This window comes from Aegilops tauschii, chromosome 2 (genome assembly GCF_002575655.3).
Source record: "Aegilops tauschii subsp. strangulata cultivar AL8/78 chromosome 2, Aet v6.0, whole genome shotgun sequence".
Classification (NCBI taxonomy): Eukaryota; Viridiplantae; Streptophyta; class Magnoliopsida; order Poales; family Poaceae; genus Aegilops; species Aegilops tauschii.
Genome location: NC_053036.3, coordinates 114,098,003 through 114,118,225, shown reverse-complemented (window position 1 = coordinate 114,118,225; position 20,223 = coordinate 114,098,003). Strand labels below are relative to the sequence as shown.

At 48.4% G+C, this 20,223-nt stretch overlaps 1 protein-coding gene across 1 annotated transcript; it reads right to left on the bottom strand.

The window, feature by feature from the left end:
- Positions 1–15,103: 15,103 nt before the first annotated feature.
- Positions 15,104–17,090, bottom strand: LOC109754183 (UDP-glycosyltransferase 89B2). The gene has a single exon (XM_020313102.4). The coding sequence runs from the start codon at positions 17,079–17,081 to the stop codon at positions 15,600–15,602; it is 1,482 nt and encodes a 493-aa protein (XP_020168691.3). The 5' UTR covers positions 17,082–17,090; the 3' UTR covers positions 15,104–15,599.
- Positions 17,091–20,223: the final 3,133 nt, after the last annotated feature.

Genomic DNA, 20,223 nt, shown 5'->3' with positions numbered 1-20,223 from the left:
GGTCAAGTCGAACGAGCTAATGGTCTTATCATGAGCGGCATTAAGCCTAGACTAGTGTGGTCTTTGAAAGAATCAGACAAGCACTGGGTAGAGGAGCTCGACTCCATACTCTGGGGGCTGCGGACCATGCCCAATCGCACTACCGGATACACACCATTCTTCATGGTGTACGGCGCAGAGGCCGTTTTGCCCTGCGACATTATTCATGACTCACCTTGAGTGCGCATGTATGAAGAGAGAGAGGCCGAGCTCGATCGGCAGGACAGTCTAGATGCCCTGAAGGAGGAGCGCGATGTTGCAAAAGCCCGTTCTGCATTCTATCAACAACAGGCTCGCAGATACCAAAGCAGAGAAGTGCGGGCCAAGACCTATAATGTTGGCGAACTCGTTCTACGCTTGCCAGAAAAGAAAAAGGACAAACTCAATCCCAAGTGGGAGGGTCCCTTCATTATATATGAAGTTCTCACTGGAGGAGCATACCGCTTGCGTGATGCATCGGACAATCGCTTAGAGCCGAACCCGTGGAATGCCGCCAGACTCCGAAGATTCTACGCCTAGAGTCGGACTCTTTGTTCGTCTCCCCCCCCCTTTTTTGTTTCTATTTTTTCTCTCTTTAATTTTTTTAGCTCTATAGCTCTTGTGCGGCTAGCCCGCACACCTATGACATACACATCCTTAAATGTATACGCCAATAATACCTGGGGGCTTCTTTTACAGAAGCTTATTATTATTTTCCGAGCATCAAGCTCATCACATATGTGTCCTTTCCTCATATGTACCTTTTCTTCGCCATTATATGCACCGTTATGTTGCCAAGCTGGGTTGCCTGGCTCCTGTGCTTATGCCCTACGTTCCCGTTTGTTCGGCTAGGGCATAAAGGGAGCACCTCTGCGATTGTTACAGCCGGGTCATCTGGACTTGTACCTCAGACTGGGTGAAGCCGAAAGCTAGCGTTCTTAAGGGAATATTCGGTTGGTGAACTAAAGACGTTTTACTCTTACTACATTATGAACCCCCAGATGTTACATATACTGCGATTTTTCAATCACAGTTCAGGCATGCATCCTAACGCATGTTCACCCAGGGAAAGGAACCCCTAACGAAACTATTATCCCTGGAAGATGTTTCTTACAATCAACAAGTAATATAACATAGCTAGTCGGATACAACTTGTCTGTTCAAGCAACCATGACCCCTACGCCTGGTTTCCACGCATACCCCGGTCTACATTGCCGCTTTGGTATTCGGAAACACTCCGCACCTTCGGGTCCAGAGGTCGAAGCGAAAAGGTCTGCCATGACAATCGTTTTACAATCTGGCTAGGGACAAATTTGTCAATTGAAGTACATAGTCACTTGGACTCAAAAACTTCTTCCTCTATGCCGTCTAATAGGCTGTCTAGCTTACAATCTTGTTGGGAAAACTAGGCGCCTATCTTTACTTGGTCATATACCAAACTCACCGGAATTTCTTGTCCATCTGATCCTCGAGGTCTGACCCGGGCCATATGATTCGGATCAGGCTTGGTGTACCGTGTTTTTACCATGGCCCAGGCTTCTCGCGCACCTTCTCGGCAGGCTGATATCTTCCATAATCAAAAGCGCCGCCGAGCCCCTTGGAATAACTTCACAAGCTCCTCCATACTCCCTGCAGGGGAGGCGGATGGCCACAAGGCCTTGGCAACGCTCCGCATTGATTGCCAAGCTCGCTCGTACATTTGGGACAGCTCTTGCAGCATATCGCCTTGAGATCCGGACATTTCCTCTTCGGGACGGCCGGTCAGCATACCTACAGACATAAATCTTTTAGTTCATTTTTTTGCTGAATCACACGAAGGCAAGTTCGAAAGCATACTGGATATGCCGCCCCGTATCCTCCCATTCTCCTTTACGGCGTCAGCCAGCTGGGCTCGTACATCTTTTAGCTCTTCGCCCAGCCTGGTGTTGGAATCCTGCAGCTTGTTATTGTCATCCCTGACTCGTGTCAGCACACGTTCGCCTGCGGCCTGTTCCTTTCGGCCTCTCGTTTACCTGCCTGCACAACTTTCAGTTCCTCTTGCAGTTGATCTACTGATCCTGCCATCAGAAACGCAATAGTATTAACATTACTGGTACATGATTATACTTTTCCTGGATGGAAGGGAACATCACCATGCGGTGCCTCCTTGGACTTCTCCAGTTCGGCGGTAACTACAGCTAGCTGAGTCTGACACTTTTCCAGCTCCTGAGACAACATGTTGTTCTTCTCTGTGAGTACATGATTATACAATGATCCTTAAATTAGTTGTTTCAACTGTTTCCAAGTCTCGAGGGCTACTGGTACATGATTACCAGATCTGTACAATGCGTACTTACCTGCACATCTTTCAAATGCTGGTCCGTGGCTCTGGCAAGCCCATCCCGAGCTGCTCGGATGTATGCAACGGCCGAGCTGAAGGCATTGAATGCCTCTTTTGTAAAGCCCGGGTCGCGAAGAGCGGCCCTCCGGCGCCGATGATTCATGGCGCTCTCCACTTCAGAGTTTGTGACGGATACATCATCCGAGTCCTCTAAAGGAGGACAATCCGGCGTCATTCCCTTGTCAGCCCCTGCCCTAGAGACAGGGTCTGGAACCTGACTGGTGGAGGCGCGGCCGGCAGGGTCCCCGGACATAGTCCGGCGGATACTCTTCCTAATAAGACACAACGGCCAATGTCACAGTTCGATGTGACTGCCAGAGGGCATGTTTAAAAAGCCATACCTCTTTGATGAAGGCCCGGCCGTGTTGTCATTTGGCTTCCTCTTCGAAGACTTGCCCGGCGTGGCCGCCGCTCTCTTGTGAGACGCTTCTGGTGCGGCATGGCGCGCCGAGCGCCTCCCCTTTGGAGCACAAGACAGTGTGGTGGGTGAGGCATAATGAGGAAGTTCTTTGGGAGGAGATGTCTCCTGATTACTTACATGCGAGGCAGGAAGGAGGCCGGGATAGTCGGTGTGGCACCCCGGCTCAGAGCGACCGGTTAACCCTGCATTGCCAGCCCAGAGATCATGTCTTCTGGCAACACACAACATATTGGTACAGAAAACAACCGCTTTATTGATGCTAGTGGAACAGAGTTCATATTACAACAGTGGTCGAGGCCAAGCGGCACACTCGGTGCGGCGGAACAATATGTACATTATTTAGTGAACATAAAGGGGCCTCTACTCGAACAACTACGTGGCAGCGGAATAACGTCGTAGCGGAAGCTCCATATCACAGGGACACTGATGTGGACACGATCTAGACTCGAACAGCGCTCCTTTCCAACGAGACTTTCCTGAAATCTGGCATGACACGCCAGGTCAGTACATTGAATGTACTTGCAAGCTCACAACAAGCATAATCATAATGACAAACAATATCATGATATTTAACCAATTATTAATAATGCAACAATATATGTCAACATGTTGTGATCAAGCCCGAACGTCCCTCTAGACAGATTACCAACGGTGATCATCTCTGGACCACAAACACACCACCATAGTGGTCTTTCTCAAGAACAACTCGTGATCCTTACGGCGATCACAACCACGACCATCATTTGGTCCCAAATACCTCAATGGCCTTTCTGCCATCCATTGACAATGCAAAGTTCATAGCTTAGTGTGCAATTTTTATTAAACGTTGACTCATGGTGGGACCTAGTACGAGGTGTCCGTGACCGTGGACTCGGCTATCGATAGATTATACACTCTGCAGAGGTAGCACATTGTACCCACACCACGGAACCCATGGCCTCGCATTCCCATTCGGGTGGACCAACGGCATTCCGACAAAACCCCTCCATTGCCACAGCACTCTCCCGGCCACTCCGACCCAAATCCCCAACGGGCTGGTCCTGGGTGGCCCCGTGTCTACCAAAGACACCCCGACCACCGTCGTGGTCAAAACACTCCCACTCGGGGACTCGGTACCATAATCTCATTAACGAGCACACAAGATTATGTGTGCTTACCGGGCCAGGGCAAACACGACATAATCTTCCCTAGATGGAGGCACCGACCAGAGGCCGTGTCAATGGACCGAATCAAGGCCTTCCCACAAGGCAAATGTGGTTGCACTGGAAAGAAACTCGATTCAGCGGCACCATGACCCAATCAACGGTATATTCAAGTTGAGTTATATTCAGGATTAACTTTAAACTAAAAATGACCGGTGTCATAGCATGCCATGAAATGCAAAACAACACATGCATCACATATTGATAAAAATGACCGACATCATCCATATGCACACCAAGCATAAACGTCAACAACTCATATTACTCTACTTGCTCAAAATGACTCACAACTTAACCAAAATATTTTGCAACAAGTTTTATTAATTTCCTACGCAAGAAAGTAACTCCGATAAATTTTTCATATGCTTGACCAAAAGATATCATTATCAACAACTCTTAATTTCTTTATCACTAAGTTGGGTTCAAACATTCTGTAAGACAAGTAATATGATTAAACAAGTATTTAACAGAATATTTTCTAACAAATTTTTATCAATTTAAGAATGCAAACACAAAGCTTTAAATAATTACTAACATGCATAACAAAATTATTTCTAACATCACCTCAAATAAATTTTAACTTTCTTTACCCACTTAAACTAGTTTCAACTATTCTGTAAATCAAGCATAACAACTAACCAATACTTAACAGAATACAAATAATTCAATAATTATTTAAATGCATGGGTTAATCATTTCATTTAAGTGAGAAAATCACAAATATTGAAATGGCATCATAAAAATGTTGATGTGGCTTGCCTTAGTGCAGATGAGGTTCACAAGCCTCCTGGTGATCCTCAACACAAGCCTCACCTTCTGAAAATAATTTTAAACACAAAAAGAAAATATCAAGAACACTTCTGAAATTCACCAGAAATTCTAAACAGCTCAGAAAAATCTCATCTTTGGTGAGCTGTTAGATTTCCTTTCAAAGAACACAATGCAAAAAGAATCATCTCATTTGGACTTATGGTTAAAAAGTTAAAATTGTTTGAAGCTCTCTGGAATATAAATGAATTTGAATAAAAAGAAACAGCTGGGGGTGACGTCGAAGGCGTAAAGCCCAGGGGCGCCACCACTCGTACCGCTTCGCGCGTGTACTGAGTGGCTGACTAGCGGGCCCCGCTAGTCAGGTGGGGGAAGAGGGAGAGAGAAACAGAGAGGGCCGCGGCTTCGCCGGAGCTCTCGCCGGCGATGAGGGCTCCTTGGCCCAAACGAGAGGGAGGGATTGAGAGAGGGGACGATGGCGCACCTGCCCATACCCATAGCGTGGCTAGGGGTGGTCGGACAGCGTCGGAAACTAGCTCGCAAGTGGAGGCAGAACGTGGAGGTCGCCGGAGTTGAGGAAGACGGCGAGCAGAGGTCACTCCAGAGGCTCCAAGCGGGCGAGATGGCCTCACCGGAGAGAGGCGGAGGCCTTGGAGGGGTCGCCCAGGCCTGGGAGGGGCTGGAGCTACCGCGGCGACCAGAGGGGATCGCCGGCGAGCTCGAGCTCGGGGACGGCGGCCCGAGGCCTGCCCGGCCGGGCTACGGCTTCCTACTCGATCGTGGGGTGTGTGTGAGTGCTGGATGGTGCTCGAGGAGGCTGGGGGTGGCTCTATTTATAGGCGAGCGGCGAGGGTGCTTCGGGCTCCGCCGGTGGACACCTGTCCACCGCGCCCGGCGACGAGCGGCGTCAGTGAGAGGGGGAGAAGGCGACGGAGGTCACGCGGCCACTGTGGGCAAGCGGAGACGAGCACAGGATCAAGGGGATGGCGACGAGCACAGTGCGCTCCGCACTGTTGGGCTGGCCGGACCTTGCCCGTGCTCGCTGCGGCGAGCTCCGGCGTCGGCGAGTGCCAGGGAGGAGTTAAGGACGTCGAGACGATGATGGTGGCGGGGTTTGGCATGGTTGGGCAGGCGGGGGAAGCGAGCACGCTCGAACAGAGTGCTCGGCGTCACCCAGAGCGCGTCGACACGCATGCCTGGCATCGTGGACACGCGTGGTCACCGCGTGAACTCTCTCCTCAGGCCAGCCTTCATCCAAAAATCATGTCTGGCATGTTGTTCGTGGTAGTTTTGAAGTTTACCACGGTTTGGTTTGGATCCAGGTGCAGTAGAGAAGATTTTACAAGCCAGGTAAGTTTCTGGTCAGTAACTTTGTGATGTTACTATGGTCAAATGGCTGGGAGTTTGGGGTTGTGCTTTGGAGGCTAGTTATAAGTTACTAAGGTAAAGATGCACAAGAAAGTTCAGGTCAAATGGAGCAAGTAAAATGGTAGTTGCTGTAGAAACCACCATTTCTGTCCAGAACAGAAAAGATTTTCTGTAGCAAAAATATTCCAAAAAGTGATGAAATATTTTTTCTCAGGGAGGTGCCCTAGGGTCACTAGAATATTCGTGAATTATCTTAGAATTTTCTGAGCCATAAAAATTAGGGTTGCCTTGAAGCAAACAGATCTGGCTTAGGGTTTTTGAGAGAAAATGAATATTTTTCATTTAAGAAAAATATTCCAAAGGTTATTTTGTGGTGGATCAGAAGTGAAGTGATGGTTTGGGAGAGAAGTGAACACTTGGGTGAAAGCCAAGGATGCCCAAGTGTTTAAGTCCAAATGAAAAGATTCAGAAACTCCAAGTTTCAAAAACTTTCAAATGAAATTTCAAGCAAATAAGAAAGGGCAAAAACCAGGCTGTCACAGTCGGCCATGATGGGCACTTCTGTGCCATCATAGCTCGCCTGGTAGAATACTCCCTCTTCAAGCTCTACGAATATGTCCGGATCCTCTTCGAATCCGGGGTCAAGGTCCCGATTATGCTCCTCCCGCTGTGGAGCAGGGCTGTAGATCCTTGCGGTAACCTTTCGCCATTCCTGTTACAAATGGATGGGTTAATGTCAATTCAACATGACTCAGGGAAAGGATTGAATAAAGTGGTGGGGTTAAGACTCACCCAGCTAGGAGGGTTGTACATGGAAAATCCCTCTCGGCGTGTAAGACGAGTGAACTCCTCTTTCTCCCCTTTATACAGATCGGCCAATATTGCGGCCAGGGCAGTGAGGGAATCCGGACCCTTTCGTCCGTAGCATGAGGCATCATCTTCCCCATTATAGTGCCTCATAGGGAGCCCCCTGAACTGGAGCGGCTGAACACCTCGCGCTATGGAAGTGGCCATTACCTCGATTATTGATAACCTGGACTGGGCGGGTGTCCTTATCTTGCTCATTAATTGTTGGACTTCCGCACTATCCTCCTCCTCGAGGCTCCGAGGGTGCCAGCTGTGGCGTTTCTTCAATGGAGCACTGGTAAATTCGGGAAGACCCATTCGGACTGGGTCAGGGAGAGCGACATCCTCAATATAGAACCACTCCGAGGGCCATTCCTCGGATGCCTTCTTCGTCGTTCCGGACAGGTATCCAGTCCCGGCTATGCGCCATACCTTAGCACCGCCCACCTCGAATACTGATCCCTTTTGGGTATGAGGGACGAGGCGGAATAGCTTCCTCCATAACTCAAAGTGGGCCTCATAGCCTAGGAATAGCTCGCAAAGAGCGACAAAACCCGCGATATGCAGGATGGAGGCAGGAGTGAAGTTGTGCAGCTGGAGGCAGGAGTGAAGTTGTGCAGCTGGAGGCCGTAGTACTCCAGTAGACCTCGGAGGAAAGGGTGGATTGGAAACCCGACGCCTCTTATTAAGAAGGATACAAAGCACACTCGCTCCCCCTGGTTGGATTAGGAAAATTTTCCGCCAGGGCTTCGCCTGTAAAGGAGGTTAATCCTGCCCGGACGGGGACTAAATCTGCGGGGGGGAAGGAATCCCTGTGTTTGAAGCTTACTCAGCTGGTCATGGGATACTGAACATTTCTCCCAATCGCCTTTTTCGGAGCCATGAGGACGCGAGGAAGAACTGGGGGCGCTAGCCATGTGTTGGATGATTTCCCCTGGCAAGCTCTAAGGATTTTCCGCTTGGTGTGGGATGGGATCCGAGATCCAATCCCTTTAAATAGACGCCTTTCTTACACAGCTAGGGTGTTATGTGCAAAAATACTCTGACCTTTCGTGTTCGCTCGACACGTGGAAGCCGAAGCAATGGAGGTGCAGAAGCCAATAGGTACGACATTAAATGGAAAGCCGAGTATAACTCTTCGGATCAGACGCTTTGAAGTATTCGGAGGAAGAACCCGCCTTGCAATGCCGAAGACTACCAGCGCGCCGGACACATCGTCATTGAAGTCTGGTTCGGGGGCTACTAAGGGAGTCCTGGATTAAGGGGTCCTCGGACGTCCGGCCTATGTGACGTGGGCCGAACTGATGGGCCGTGAAGATACAAGACAGAAGACGACGCTCCCGTGTCCAGATGGGACTCTCCTTTGCGTGGATGGCAAGCTTGGCGTTCAGATATGAAGATTCATTCCTCTGTAAACCGACTATGTACAACCCTAGGCCCCTCCGGTTTAGTCCATAGAGGCAAGCATAATCATACAGGCTAGACATCTAGGGTTTGGCCATTACGATCTCGTGGTAGATCAACTCTTGTAATCCTCATATTCATCAAGATCAATCAAGCAGGAAGTAGGGTATTACCTCCATCGAGAGGGCCCGAACCTTGGTAAATATCATGTCCCCCGTCTCCTGTTACCATCGACCTTAGACACACAGTTTGGACCCCCTACCCGAGATCCGCCGGTTTTGACACCGACACGAGTCTTAGTCATCTTGCCCATGAGGCATGGTTCGCAAGCATCAAGTGATTCCAAAAGCCCATCAGCATGGAGTTTCTTCATGCGCTTTACACCAATATGACCTAAACGGCAGTGCCACAAATAAGTTGCACTATCATTATTAACTTTGCATCTTTTGGCTTCAATATTATGAATATGTGTATCACTACGATCGAGATTCAACAAAAATAGGCCACTCAACAAGGGTGCATGACCATAAAAGGTATTACTCATAAAAATAGAACAACCATTATTCTCTGATTTAAATGAATAACCGTCTCGCATCAAACAAGATCGAGATATAATGTTCATGCTCAACGTTGGCACCAAATAACAATTATTCAGGTCTAAAACTAATCCCGAAGGTAGATGAAGAGGCAGCGTGCCGACGGCGATCACATCGACCTTGGAACCATTTCCGACGCGCATCGTCACCTCGTCCTTAGCCAATCTTTGTTTAATCTGTAGCCCCTGTTTTGAGTTGCAAATATGAGCAACAGAACCAGTATCAAATACCCAGGCACTACTACGAGCATTAGTAAGGTACACATCAATAGCATGTATATCAAATATACCTTTCACTTTGCAATCCTTCTTATCTGCCAAATACTTGGGGCAGTTCCGCTTTCAGTGACCAGTCCCTTTGCAGTAGAAGCACTCAGTTTCAGGCTTAGGTCCAGACTTGGGCTTCTTCCCGGGAGCAGCAACTTGCTTGCTATTCTTCTTGAAGTTCCACTTCTTCCCTTTACCCTTTTTCTTGAAACTAGTGGTCTTGTTAACCATCAACACTTGATGCTCTTTCTTGATTTCTACCTCCGCAGCCTTTAGCATCGCGAAGAGCTCGGGAATTGTGTTTTCCATCCCTTGCATATTATAGTTCATCACGAAGCCTTTATAGCTTGGTGGCAGTGATTGAAGAACTCTATCAATGACACTATCATCAGGAAGATTAACTCCCAACTGAGTCAAGTGGTTATGGTACCCAGACATTCTGAGTATGTGTTCACTGATAGAACTATTCTCCTCCATCTTACAGCTATAGAACTGGTTGGAGATTTCATATCTCTCAACTCGGGCATTTGCTTGAAATATTGACTTCAACTCCTGGAACATCTCATATGCTCCATGACATTCAAAACGTCTTTGAAGTCCCGATTCTAAGCCATAAAGCATGGCACACTGAACTATCGAGTAGTCATCAGCTTTAGTCTGCTAGACGTTCATAACGTCTGGAGTTGCTCCTGCAGCGGGTCTTGCACCTAGCGGTGCTTCCAAGACGTAATTCTTCTGTGCAGCAATGAGGATAATCCTCAAGTTACGGACCCAGTTCGTGTAGTTGCTACCATCATCTTTCAACTTAGCTTTCTCTAGGAACGCATTAAAATTCAAGGGAACGGTAGCACGGGCCATTGATCTACAACAACATAGATATGCAGAAACTATCATGACTAAGTTCATGATAAATTTAAGTTCAATTAATCATATTACTTAAGAACTCCCACTTAGATAGACATCCCTCTAGTCATCTAAATGATCACTTAATCCATATCAACTAAATCAAGTCCGATGAACATCTCTATGTTGATCATATCTACTATATGATTCACGTTTGACCTTTCGGTCTCAGTGTTTCGAGGCCATATCTGCATATGCTAGGCTCGTCAAGTTTAACCCCGAGTATTCTGCATGTGCAAAACTGTCTTACACCCGTTGTATGTGAACGTAGAGCTTATCATACCCGATCATCACGTGGTGTCTCGGCACGACGAACTATAGCAACGGTGCATACTCAGGGAGAACACTTATACCTTGAAATTTAGTGAGGGATCATCTTATAATGCTACCGCCGTACTAAGCAAAATAAGATGCATAAAAGATAAACATCACATTCAATCAAAATATGTGACATGATATGGCCATCATCATCTTGTGCCTTTGATCTCCATCTCCAAAGCACCGTCATGATCTCCATCGTCACCGGCTTGACACCTTGATCAACATCGTAGCGTCGTTGTCGTCTCGCCAACTATTGCTTCTATGACTATCGCTAACGCTTAGTGATAAATTAAAGCAATTACATGGTGATTGCATTTCATACAATAAAGCGACAACCATAAGGCTCCTGCCAGTTGCCGATAACTTTTACAAAACATGATCATCTCATACAACAATTTATATCTCATCACGTCTTGACCATATCACATCACAACATGCCCTGCAAAAACAAGTTAGACGTCCTCTACTTTGTTTTTGCAAGTTTTACGTGGCTGCTACGGGCTTCTAGCAAGAACCGTTCTTACCTACGCATCAAAACCACAATGATTTTTTGTCAAGTGTGCTGTTTTAACCTTGAACAAGGACCGGCCGTAGTCAAATTCGATTCAACTAAAGTTGGAGAAACAGACACCCGCCAGCCACATGTGTGCAAAGCACGTCGGTAGAACCAGTCTCATGAACGTGGTCATGTAATGTTGGTCCGGGCCGCTTCATCCAACAATACTGCCGAATCAAAATAAGACGTTGGTAGTAAGCAGTATGACTATTATCACCCACAACTCTTTGTGTTCTACTCGTGCATATCATCTACGCATAGACCTGGCTCAGATGCCACTGTAGGGGAACGTAGCATGCAATTTCAGAAACATTCCTACGCTCACGCAAGATCTATCTAGGAGATGCATAACAACGAGAGGGGGAGAGCATCTTCATACCCTTGAAGATCGCAAAGCGGAAGCGTTTATCAACGCGGTTGATGTAGTCGTACACCTTCACGATCCGTCCCGATCAAGTACCGAACGTACGGCACCTCCGTGTTCAGCACACGTTCAGCTCGATGACGTCCTCGCCTTCTTGATCCAGCAAGACGAGCGAATTAGTAGATGAGTTCCGGCAGCACGATGGCGTGGTGACGGTGTTGGTGAAGAACAATCTCCGCAGGGCTTCGCCAAGCACTACGGAAACTATGACGGAGGATAAACTAGAGGGGATGGGGTTGCCAGCACACATCTTGGTGATTCTTGATGTCCCTTTGGTGCTAGCCCTGCCCCTCTATTTATATGTTGAGCCTTGGGGTCGAAACTTGGAGTAAAAGCCTCCAAAAAGTCGGTTTCACCCGAAAGGCAAGAGTCCTTCTCGGACTCCAGGGTCAGACGCCAGGGTTCCCGGCGTCTGGACCCAGATGCCAGGGACCTCGGCGTCTGGACCCAGACGCCAGGGACCTTGGCGTCTGGCCCCTGGACTCTGCAAAACTTCCTTTTACGCTTTCCAAAAACCTTGTGGGCTTTCCCCTTTGGCCCAAATAAAGTGTTCTCGTACCCAAACATTTCGGGAAACATCCGGAACCCCTTCCGGTGAACTCCGGAACCTTTCCGGAGACCAAACACTATTATCCATATATCAATCTTTACCTCCGGACCATTCCGGAGCTCCTCGTCAGGTCCGTGATCACATCCGGGATTCCGAACAACATTCGGTTACCAATATACATAACTCATATAATACTATATCATCAACGAACGTTTAAGCGTGCAGACCCTACCGGTTCGAGAACTATGTAGACATGACTGAGACACATCTCCGGTCAATAACCAATAGCGGAACATGGATGCTCATATTGGTTCCTACATATTCTACGAAAATCTTTATCGGTCAAACCGCAATAACAACATATGTTATTCCCTTTGTCATTGGTATGTTACTTGCCCGAGATTCGATCATCGGTATCGTCATACCTAGTTCAATATCCTTACCGGCAAGTCTCTTTACTCCTTCGGTAATGCATCATACCGTAACTAACTCATTAGTCATATTGCTTGCAGGGCTTATAGTGATGTGCATTACCGAGAGGGCCCAGAGATACCTCTCCGATACACGGAGTGAAAAATCCTAATCTCGATCTATGCCAACCCAACAAACACCTTCGGAGACACCTGTAGAGCATCTTTATAATCACCCAGTTATGTTGTGGCGTTTGATAGCATACAAGGTGTTCCTCCAGTATTCGAGAGTTGCATAATCTCATAGTCAGAGGAATATGTATAAGTCATGAAGAAAGCAACAGCAATAAAACTTAACGATCATTATGCTAAGCTAACGGATGGGTCTTGTCCATCACATCATTATCTAATGATGTGATCCCGTTCATCAAATGACAACACATGTCTATGGTCAGGAAACTTAACCATCTTTGATTAACGAGCTAGTCAAGTAGAGGCATACTAGGGACACTATGTTTTGTCTATGTATTCACACATGTACTAAGTTTTCGGTTAATACAATTCTAGCATGAATAATAAACATTTATCATGATATAAGGAAATATAAATAACAAATTTATTATTGCCTCTAGGTATATTTCCTTCACTTATGTCAACTTTAACATAAGGCTACTCGTAGTAGTGGGTATCATAAATTAGTATCATGTGTATGATACTCCCTCCATAGTACATACACACGACGCGTAGTATGTCGTTTATTACGATAAGGTATCATAATATGATACTCAACTCTCTTTCTCTTCATTTAATTATATATCACCTTATCAAATTTGCCTAGTTACATACATGATACTAGCTATGATACTACCACTACAGGTAGCCTTAAGGAAAAGTTTGCCATGTATTCTCATGTAGAGCAACCAACATGCACTATTAAATTAGTTATTGAATTACATGTGGATAGTTCACACCTATCTCAACCAAGCAACATGTGATGGATACTTGAGCGGTAGGTATCGACACCATTTACTTTTACCAGGTTGGGTTGTGGTGGCTCCGGTTGTTGGTGTCCATGTGCCGACTACCTCGGGACGGATGGCGGGGCATGATGCAAAGATGTTGGGTTTTGTGAGATCTACGTAAAACCTAGCACCAACCTCGGTGGATGCCAACAACTTCAGCATCCTCGAACATCCTTACCCTTCTTGGGGCGTTGTCGTGGAGCCCTTTCACCTCCCATTACATTTGGATCTCGAGCTCTCTAGATGAAACCCAAGTTTTGGTCTTGGACGGAGTGAGCGTCAACATTGTATTCCTCGCTTCCTTCCTCTGCCATACGTTAGTAATTTGTGTTGTCATGTATGTCCACTGCCTTGTGGCTAGTGTGCAAGTCGGAGCGGCGATGCCAACGTCTTTGGGTTGTAGCAGGTTTACTCTGGTTGCTTGGGTCATTGACTCATATGGTTCGCGGCATCGGTACCTATGACTACGTACTTGGGTTACAATGGCGTTTGTTCATTTGATACGCAGCCTCGGGGTTGTGTATATGAGTGTTGTGTATATGTTTTCTTATTTGCCAATCAATTATATGAAAGATAGAGCTTATATCACTTGTTAAAAGAGAAGGAAGCGTCCATGGCTAGCCACTGGAGGCTACTGTGCTTGGCCATCTTAACGATCTCTAGGGAATAATATCACCAACATCATGCTGATGAAATAGTAAAGTCAACATGAGCAAAATAGTACGAATAGCTTAATTTAGCAATTGGACCTCGTACCTTTTATTTTCTTCGAGGAACAGAAGGCGTGCAACACCTATGGAGTCGCGGTGCTTCGACCTCGCATGTGCAAAACTGTAGCTTTCGTTTGAGATCACCGTTCCAACCTATTGTCCACCGCTAATCGGGACAATGTATCGTTGTTCTCAACAATGTAAATGAGAAGCAAAACTTTTCACTCCGAAACAGATGTTTTGCAGAATCCTAAAGTTTGTAAAACAGAACTTAAGTCATTCATTCAGAAGAGGCAGCCGTGGATGCTTCCTTCTCTTTTACCAAGTGATACTGGGCCTGTGGCAAAAAGCAGTCTAACAAGTGGGGCTGCCCAATTATTCTATTCGAAGAGGCGGCCTCTTAGCTAAGAGGCAACGCTAGCAAAATTTCTTTAGAGGCGACAAGCTGCAATGTATGGAGGCCACATCTAGTGAGAGAGAGAGAGAGAGTTTGGAGGCGGCAAAAACGTACATTATAGGTGTTCTTAGGCCTTGTTGGGTTGCACAGGATTTGAAGAGGATTAAAAAAGATTATGAGGGATTAAATTCCATGCAAGTCAAAATCCTCGCCAATCCCCTTGGAGAAGAGATTAACCAAACAAGCCCTTAGGAGGCTTCAAGCCTTCTGTTAGCTTCTCTCATAGGCTTAGCTAGTAGAGTTTTCTACAGGATGAAGACCTATTGTATTGACTAAAATAAATACAACACCAGACTAATAAATAAACCGCTCGCAGAAGAGAAAATACAGTAGAGATGGCACTATTTCATCAACAGAGCCCAAAATTTGAGCGAAGGCCTTGCTTGGAAATACGTTCCGTTTTTCCTATGAGGTATGTACTATGTTAAAAAAATGAAGAATGAAAATACATCTCTCACTTGGTCTGTGAAAGTTTTCAGCCGGAACGTCACCAAAACAACCAAAAAGTAAACACCCGTGAGAAACAAGCGCGATTTCGGGACTCAGATGATTATTTTTACGTTTCCAACTAATAAGCGTGTTTTAGGCTGGAAAACGCCGAACCAATCGAGGCCTAAACCAAATTCAGAGCGGTAAGTGTGAAAACCCAATGATAATAAGACGCTGCTACTGATAAAATCTGGACGATTTTGTGCGATACAACACATCAAGTCGTTCATGCGAAGGCCAAAACTGGGTAGTATCACCATTCAGTGCTCCATCGTCCATGGTTCATCCACATCAAGTCTTCCACATTCATCCCATAAAAAAATCATCATCTGTAATGAAATGAAAATACAAGAAAAGAATATGGACGATCGAGATTTAACTAAGTCTCAGTCAAGTGACATAACATGTAAAAGAGAAAAAAAAAATCATGAATCTCAATGTAACGTCTCACGGATATAGCATAGACTTAGCAAGAGTGTACAGTAATACTAGTCGACGTCACTGAGTACACGCACCAACCCTTCCAAATCATTGTGCGAGGTTCCGCCCTCCGCCACCGCGGCGGCCGCATTCCGGCCGAGCTCCACCGCACGCTTTCTCACGGACTCCCCCTCCTTCGCGACAGCTGCAGCCATGACGCTTGCCATCTTTCCAGCGTCGGGCGCGGTGTCGGCGCCCTCCGCCACAGGCACCGCCACGCCGGCCTCCGCAAGCACCGACGCGTTGATGAACTGGTCGGCGCCCATCGGCCACGTGAGCATCGCCACGCCCGCCGCGGTCGCCTCGAGCACCGAGTTCCACCCGCAGTGCGTGAGGAACCACCCCACGGCGCGGTGGCGCAGGATCTCCACCTGCGGCGCCCACCCGCGGATCACCATGCCCCGTGACGCCGCCGTGGCTGCGGCCTCGAACCCCTCCGGCACGACGGTGCCGCTCCTCACCGCCCAGACGAAAGCCACCGAGCTCAGCGCCAGAGCGCCTGCCACGCACGCCGCCTGCGACGGCGACAGCGCCTGCTGCGACCCGAAGCAGACGTACACGACGGCGCCGTCGTCGAACCCGTCCAGCCACGCGGCCACCTTCGCCGGGGCCACCGCCGGCTTCCCGCCACGTTCGTCGCAGTTGCGCACGGCGTCCGACAGCGCGCCCACCGCGAACACCCGTTTCGCCATCAGGTCGGGGAGCGGGCGCTCCACGTAGGCGGCCTCGAGCGCCGCGAACGAGTTTGCCACGAAGCAGGAGCTCTCTATATTCCACAGGAAGATCCGCCGGATCGTCTCCGACACCTCGTCGCCGGGCACATGCACCCTGAACATCCACGGCAGGCTGCGCCAAGGGAAGCTAGGCGAGCCGGGCACCTCCGAGAAGGTGACAGTCCCGTCGGCGTCGTCGAGGCGGCGCCTCGTTGGCATGCGTCGCCAAAGGGAGTGCGTCGTGGCGAGGTAGTGAACGTTGGCACACGAGAAGGCCACGTGCGGCACGCCGAGCTCCTCGGCGAGCGGGAGCGTCCACCCCGTGAACAGGTCGGAGACGATGGCCGTCACGCCGCGGGACTGAGACTTGCACCAGGAGAGGAGCGGCGCGGAGAGGGCCGCGAGGGAGGCCATGAACGGGCGGAAGAGATCGGCCGGGAGGTCCTTGGTGTTCTCGCCGCACCCGGCCGGGAGGAACGGCAGAACGACGGTGGCGACTGACGGGCACGCTGCGAGGAACGGCGCGAGGAGTCGGACGTTGCCTGCCGTGACGGCCACGGTGAGCGCGAGGCCCCGTGCGGAGAGCAGCGCCGCGAGGTCGAGGAGAGGCAGCATGTGGCCCTGCGCCGGGTAAGGGACAACAAGCACGTGTGGCATGCCGTCGCCATTGCCAACGCCGTTGCTTGCGCTTGCCTGCGGTGCGGCGTACATGGACGACGGCATGGCGACGGGCAGGTGCGAGAACTCAGAGCAAAGCACAGAAGAAGAGATCTGCATGCTAAATAGTAGAAGAGCTCGCGTTCGTGACTCGTGAGTCTGATGCTGATCGTCATCTTTTTCTTTAAATGTTATTCTTTTCAAGAAAATTCCGCTCTATTTATCAACGGTTAAAATGGTACCAAGAACCCTTCCTAAATTTTGTACTCCGAACCAACATGTGGTTGGATGGTTAGGCCATCTCCAAGGCGGATCCGTAAACCGCCCGCATCCGTCCGGACCATTGAAGCCCTCCAACATGGTTTTGTAGCGGTCCGCGGCGTGGTCCGGACGTGTTTTCTCCCGCAAATCGAAGACAAACATGGGAACCTTTGCGGGAGTCCGGACACCAGATATGTAGGACTCTGACACCCCTCACCCACACAAAACCCTTCCCGGACCCCCGCGCCTTCATCCTCCTCGTTTTCTCTTCTTCCTTCTTTCACTCTTGCCTTCGCCACCGCTCCACCACCCCGGCCACCACGACACACCTCTGCAGAAACTCTAAATCTTTGTCACCTCCAGCATTTCAGCAGGGTTCCACCCCACTTCTCCTCCGTCGCCGTTCAACCCCTGTTCTCTGACCGCCCCGTCAAGTATCATCCTCTATTGCTATACTCACCATGCCCGGCAACTGTTGGATGAATCGCTAGAGCTAAAAACAGTTTTCCCTTCTTCTTTCTAGCAATGGATTCCGATTTGGAATACATATACAAGCAGTATGTTGAGTCGTCTGACGGTTCGTCAGACGAGGAGGAGTACTCGGATGAGACGGCGATGATGCAGGCGGTCCTTGATGAAGACGCGGAGCACGCCGAGGAGCATGTTCTTAGTTTCAAGGGCTCGATCAAGGGTCATCGAGTGATCAACCGCAACAGGGTATGCGGCCATTTAACACTGATGGCCGACTATTTTGCCCCCGACGCACTCTTCCCTGACCATTTTCTCCGGCGTTTTCGGATGCGCAAGACTATTTTCGACCATTTGTACCATGGCGTCTGATTCTATGATGACTACTTCATCCTGAAGAAGGATGTCGTGGGAACGATTGGGTTCTCTGGTTACCAAAAGTGCACGGGTGCACTTCGGATGCTTGCATATGGCACGGTCGCTTATTCGTGGGACGAGTACATACAACTGTCTGAGAGCACATGTGGAAATGCCATGGTGAGGTTTGCGATTGTCGTGGTCGAGGTGTTCGGACCTCAGTACCTGAGAGAACCAACTCTGGATGACACCGAGAGGTTCTTGGAACACTGAGAGATTCTTGGCAATCTCAGAAGTAAGAGGGTGGACATGTTTGTTTGGATCTTTTGATTGCATGCATTGGAAATGGAAGAATTGTCTGGAGGCTTTACAAGGTCAATATCAGAGCCATGTTAAGAAGCCCACCATAATTCTTGAAGCAGTTGCATCACAAGATCTTTGGATTTGGCACGCTTTCTTTGGCATGCCTAGGTTTCAAAATGACATCAATGTGTTGCAGCGATCTTGCGAGGCTGACTGAAGGAAAAGCTCCTCCTTGCTACTATACTGTCAATGGAATGAGTACAATATGGGCTACTATCTAGTTGATTGTATCTATCCTCTGTGGACTACCTTTGTTAGCACCATCTCTAACCCAGTTAGCCAGAAAAAGGCTCACTTTGGCCAAAGACAAGAAGCAGCTAGAAACGATGTCAAGAGGGAATTTGAAGTTCTGCAGGTCCGTTTTGTAGTTGTTCGTGGACCTACTAAACAATGGGATCCGGAGACCTTGTTGGAAGTGATGACACGTTGTGTGATCATGCACAACATGATCGTCGAGGATTAGGGTGACGATGTTGCCGCAACTCTAGAATTTGAGAACAAGGGTGATCCTATCCAACTTCCAGACCAGAACCCGGTCACATTTGAATAGTTTAAAATTCGGCATTGACCAACTCACGAGCAGCTGAAGTAAGATCCGATTGAGAATCAGTGGACGGTTAAAGGGGAAAACAATGATGGGATGTAATATTTGAACTTCTTTAAATTTGAACTACTGTTGCATGCGGCTACTTGAACGTTTGGACCCTATGTATGCGGCTATTTGATCTTGCGGACTTAAAAAAATAAGGAAGAGCGGATGTATGCGGCTACGGTTAGATGGCGGCCTCTCGCATCCATGTCCGCAGACTGGTCTCTCTTGTTCGTGGACAGATGCGGGAGGAAATTTGCGGGTTGCTGTTGGATATGCCCTTAGGTGGACAGTGGTATCCCCCCCACCAAGGTTCATGGCCTGGTGCTCGCATTTATTTTTGAATTTATTTCAGTATTTTCGGCGATGCGCGTTCAGTGTGATGGGACGTTCCTGTCAAGTACGAGGCATCTTTACTAACTTCGTCAATCTCAAAATGATATGCTAGCTCAGTCTCTCAGAGATGCGCATAGGGGTAAAGTCTGCGTCGGTATAGTGTTCGAAAATATTGTACTTACTAGTTCTTTCTTTTTCAAGGCATATTCTAAAACGTTAGCCAACTGCTCTTAGATTTTTCTTTGGTACTATTACTGTTGTTCCTGCATAATAACAAAGTAAAAAAATCACTTTCTGCAACAAACAATATTTCTTCCACTTTCCAGCGAAAGGCGTGATACTCGTGGAAACTTTTTTGGTTAAATTTCCATGAGTAGCAAATCTGTTCAGGCTCTGCAGTGGATTCAAGCGAAACACGTCCTTATCCACGCAAATCACGAGCTTAATTAACTAAACCAAACTCCTTGATTTCCTATTGTTATATGCACTACCTAGCTCACCTGCTCAGAGCCGGGCGTCCCAAACACGCCTCATACGGCCGAGCAGACGACCCGATCAGTGATAGGTAATAACACTCTCATATCCAGCTCAAATATGAGACGGATATGGTAGCGCCCGGGCGCGCCCGTCACGTTGGATCCGGCCTACGCTGACCCACCCGACCGCACATATATTTCTCTTCATTCCCTTTCTGGACCAAATCCTAGCCACTTCATTTCACTCCCCTCCGCCACCCAAGCTCTTGTTCGGCGATCTCCAGACTTCCTCGGCATGCCGGGCGGCGGATCCGAGTCCAACACCTCCAGATCCGTCGACTCCAAGCTCATCCCACGAGGCCCCGAGGAGGAGACAACCGCCCGCCTTGTGCTCCACCGCTCCCATGAGGAG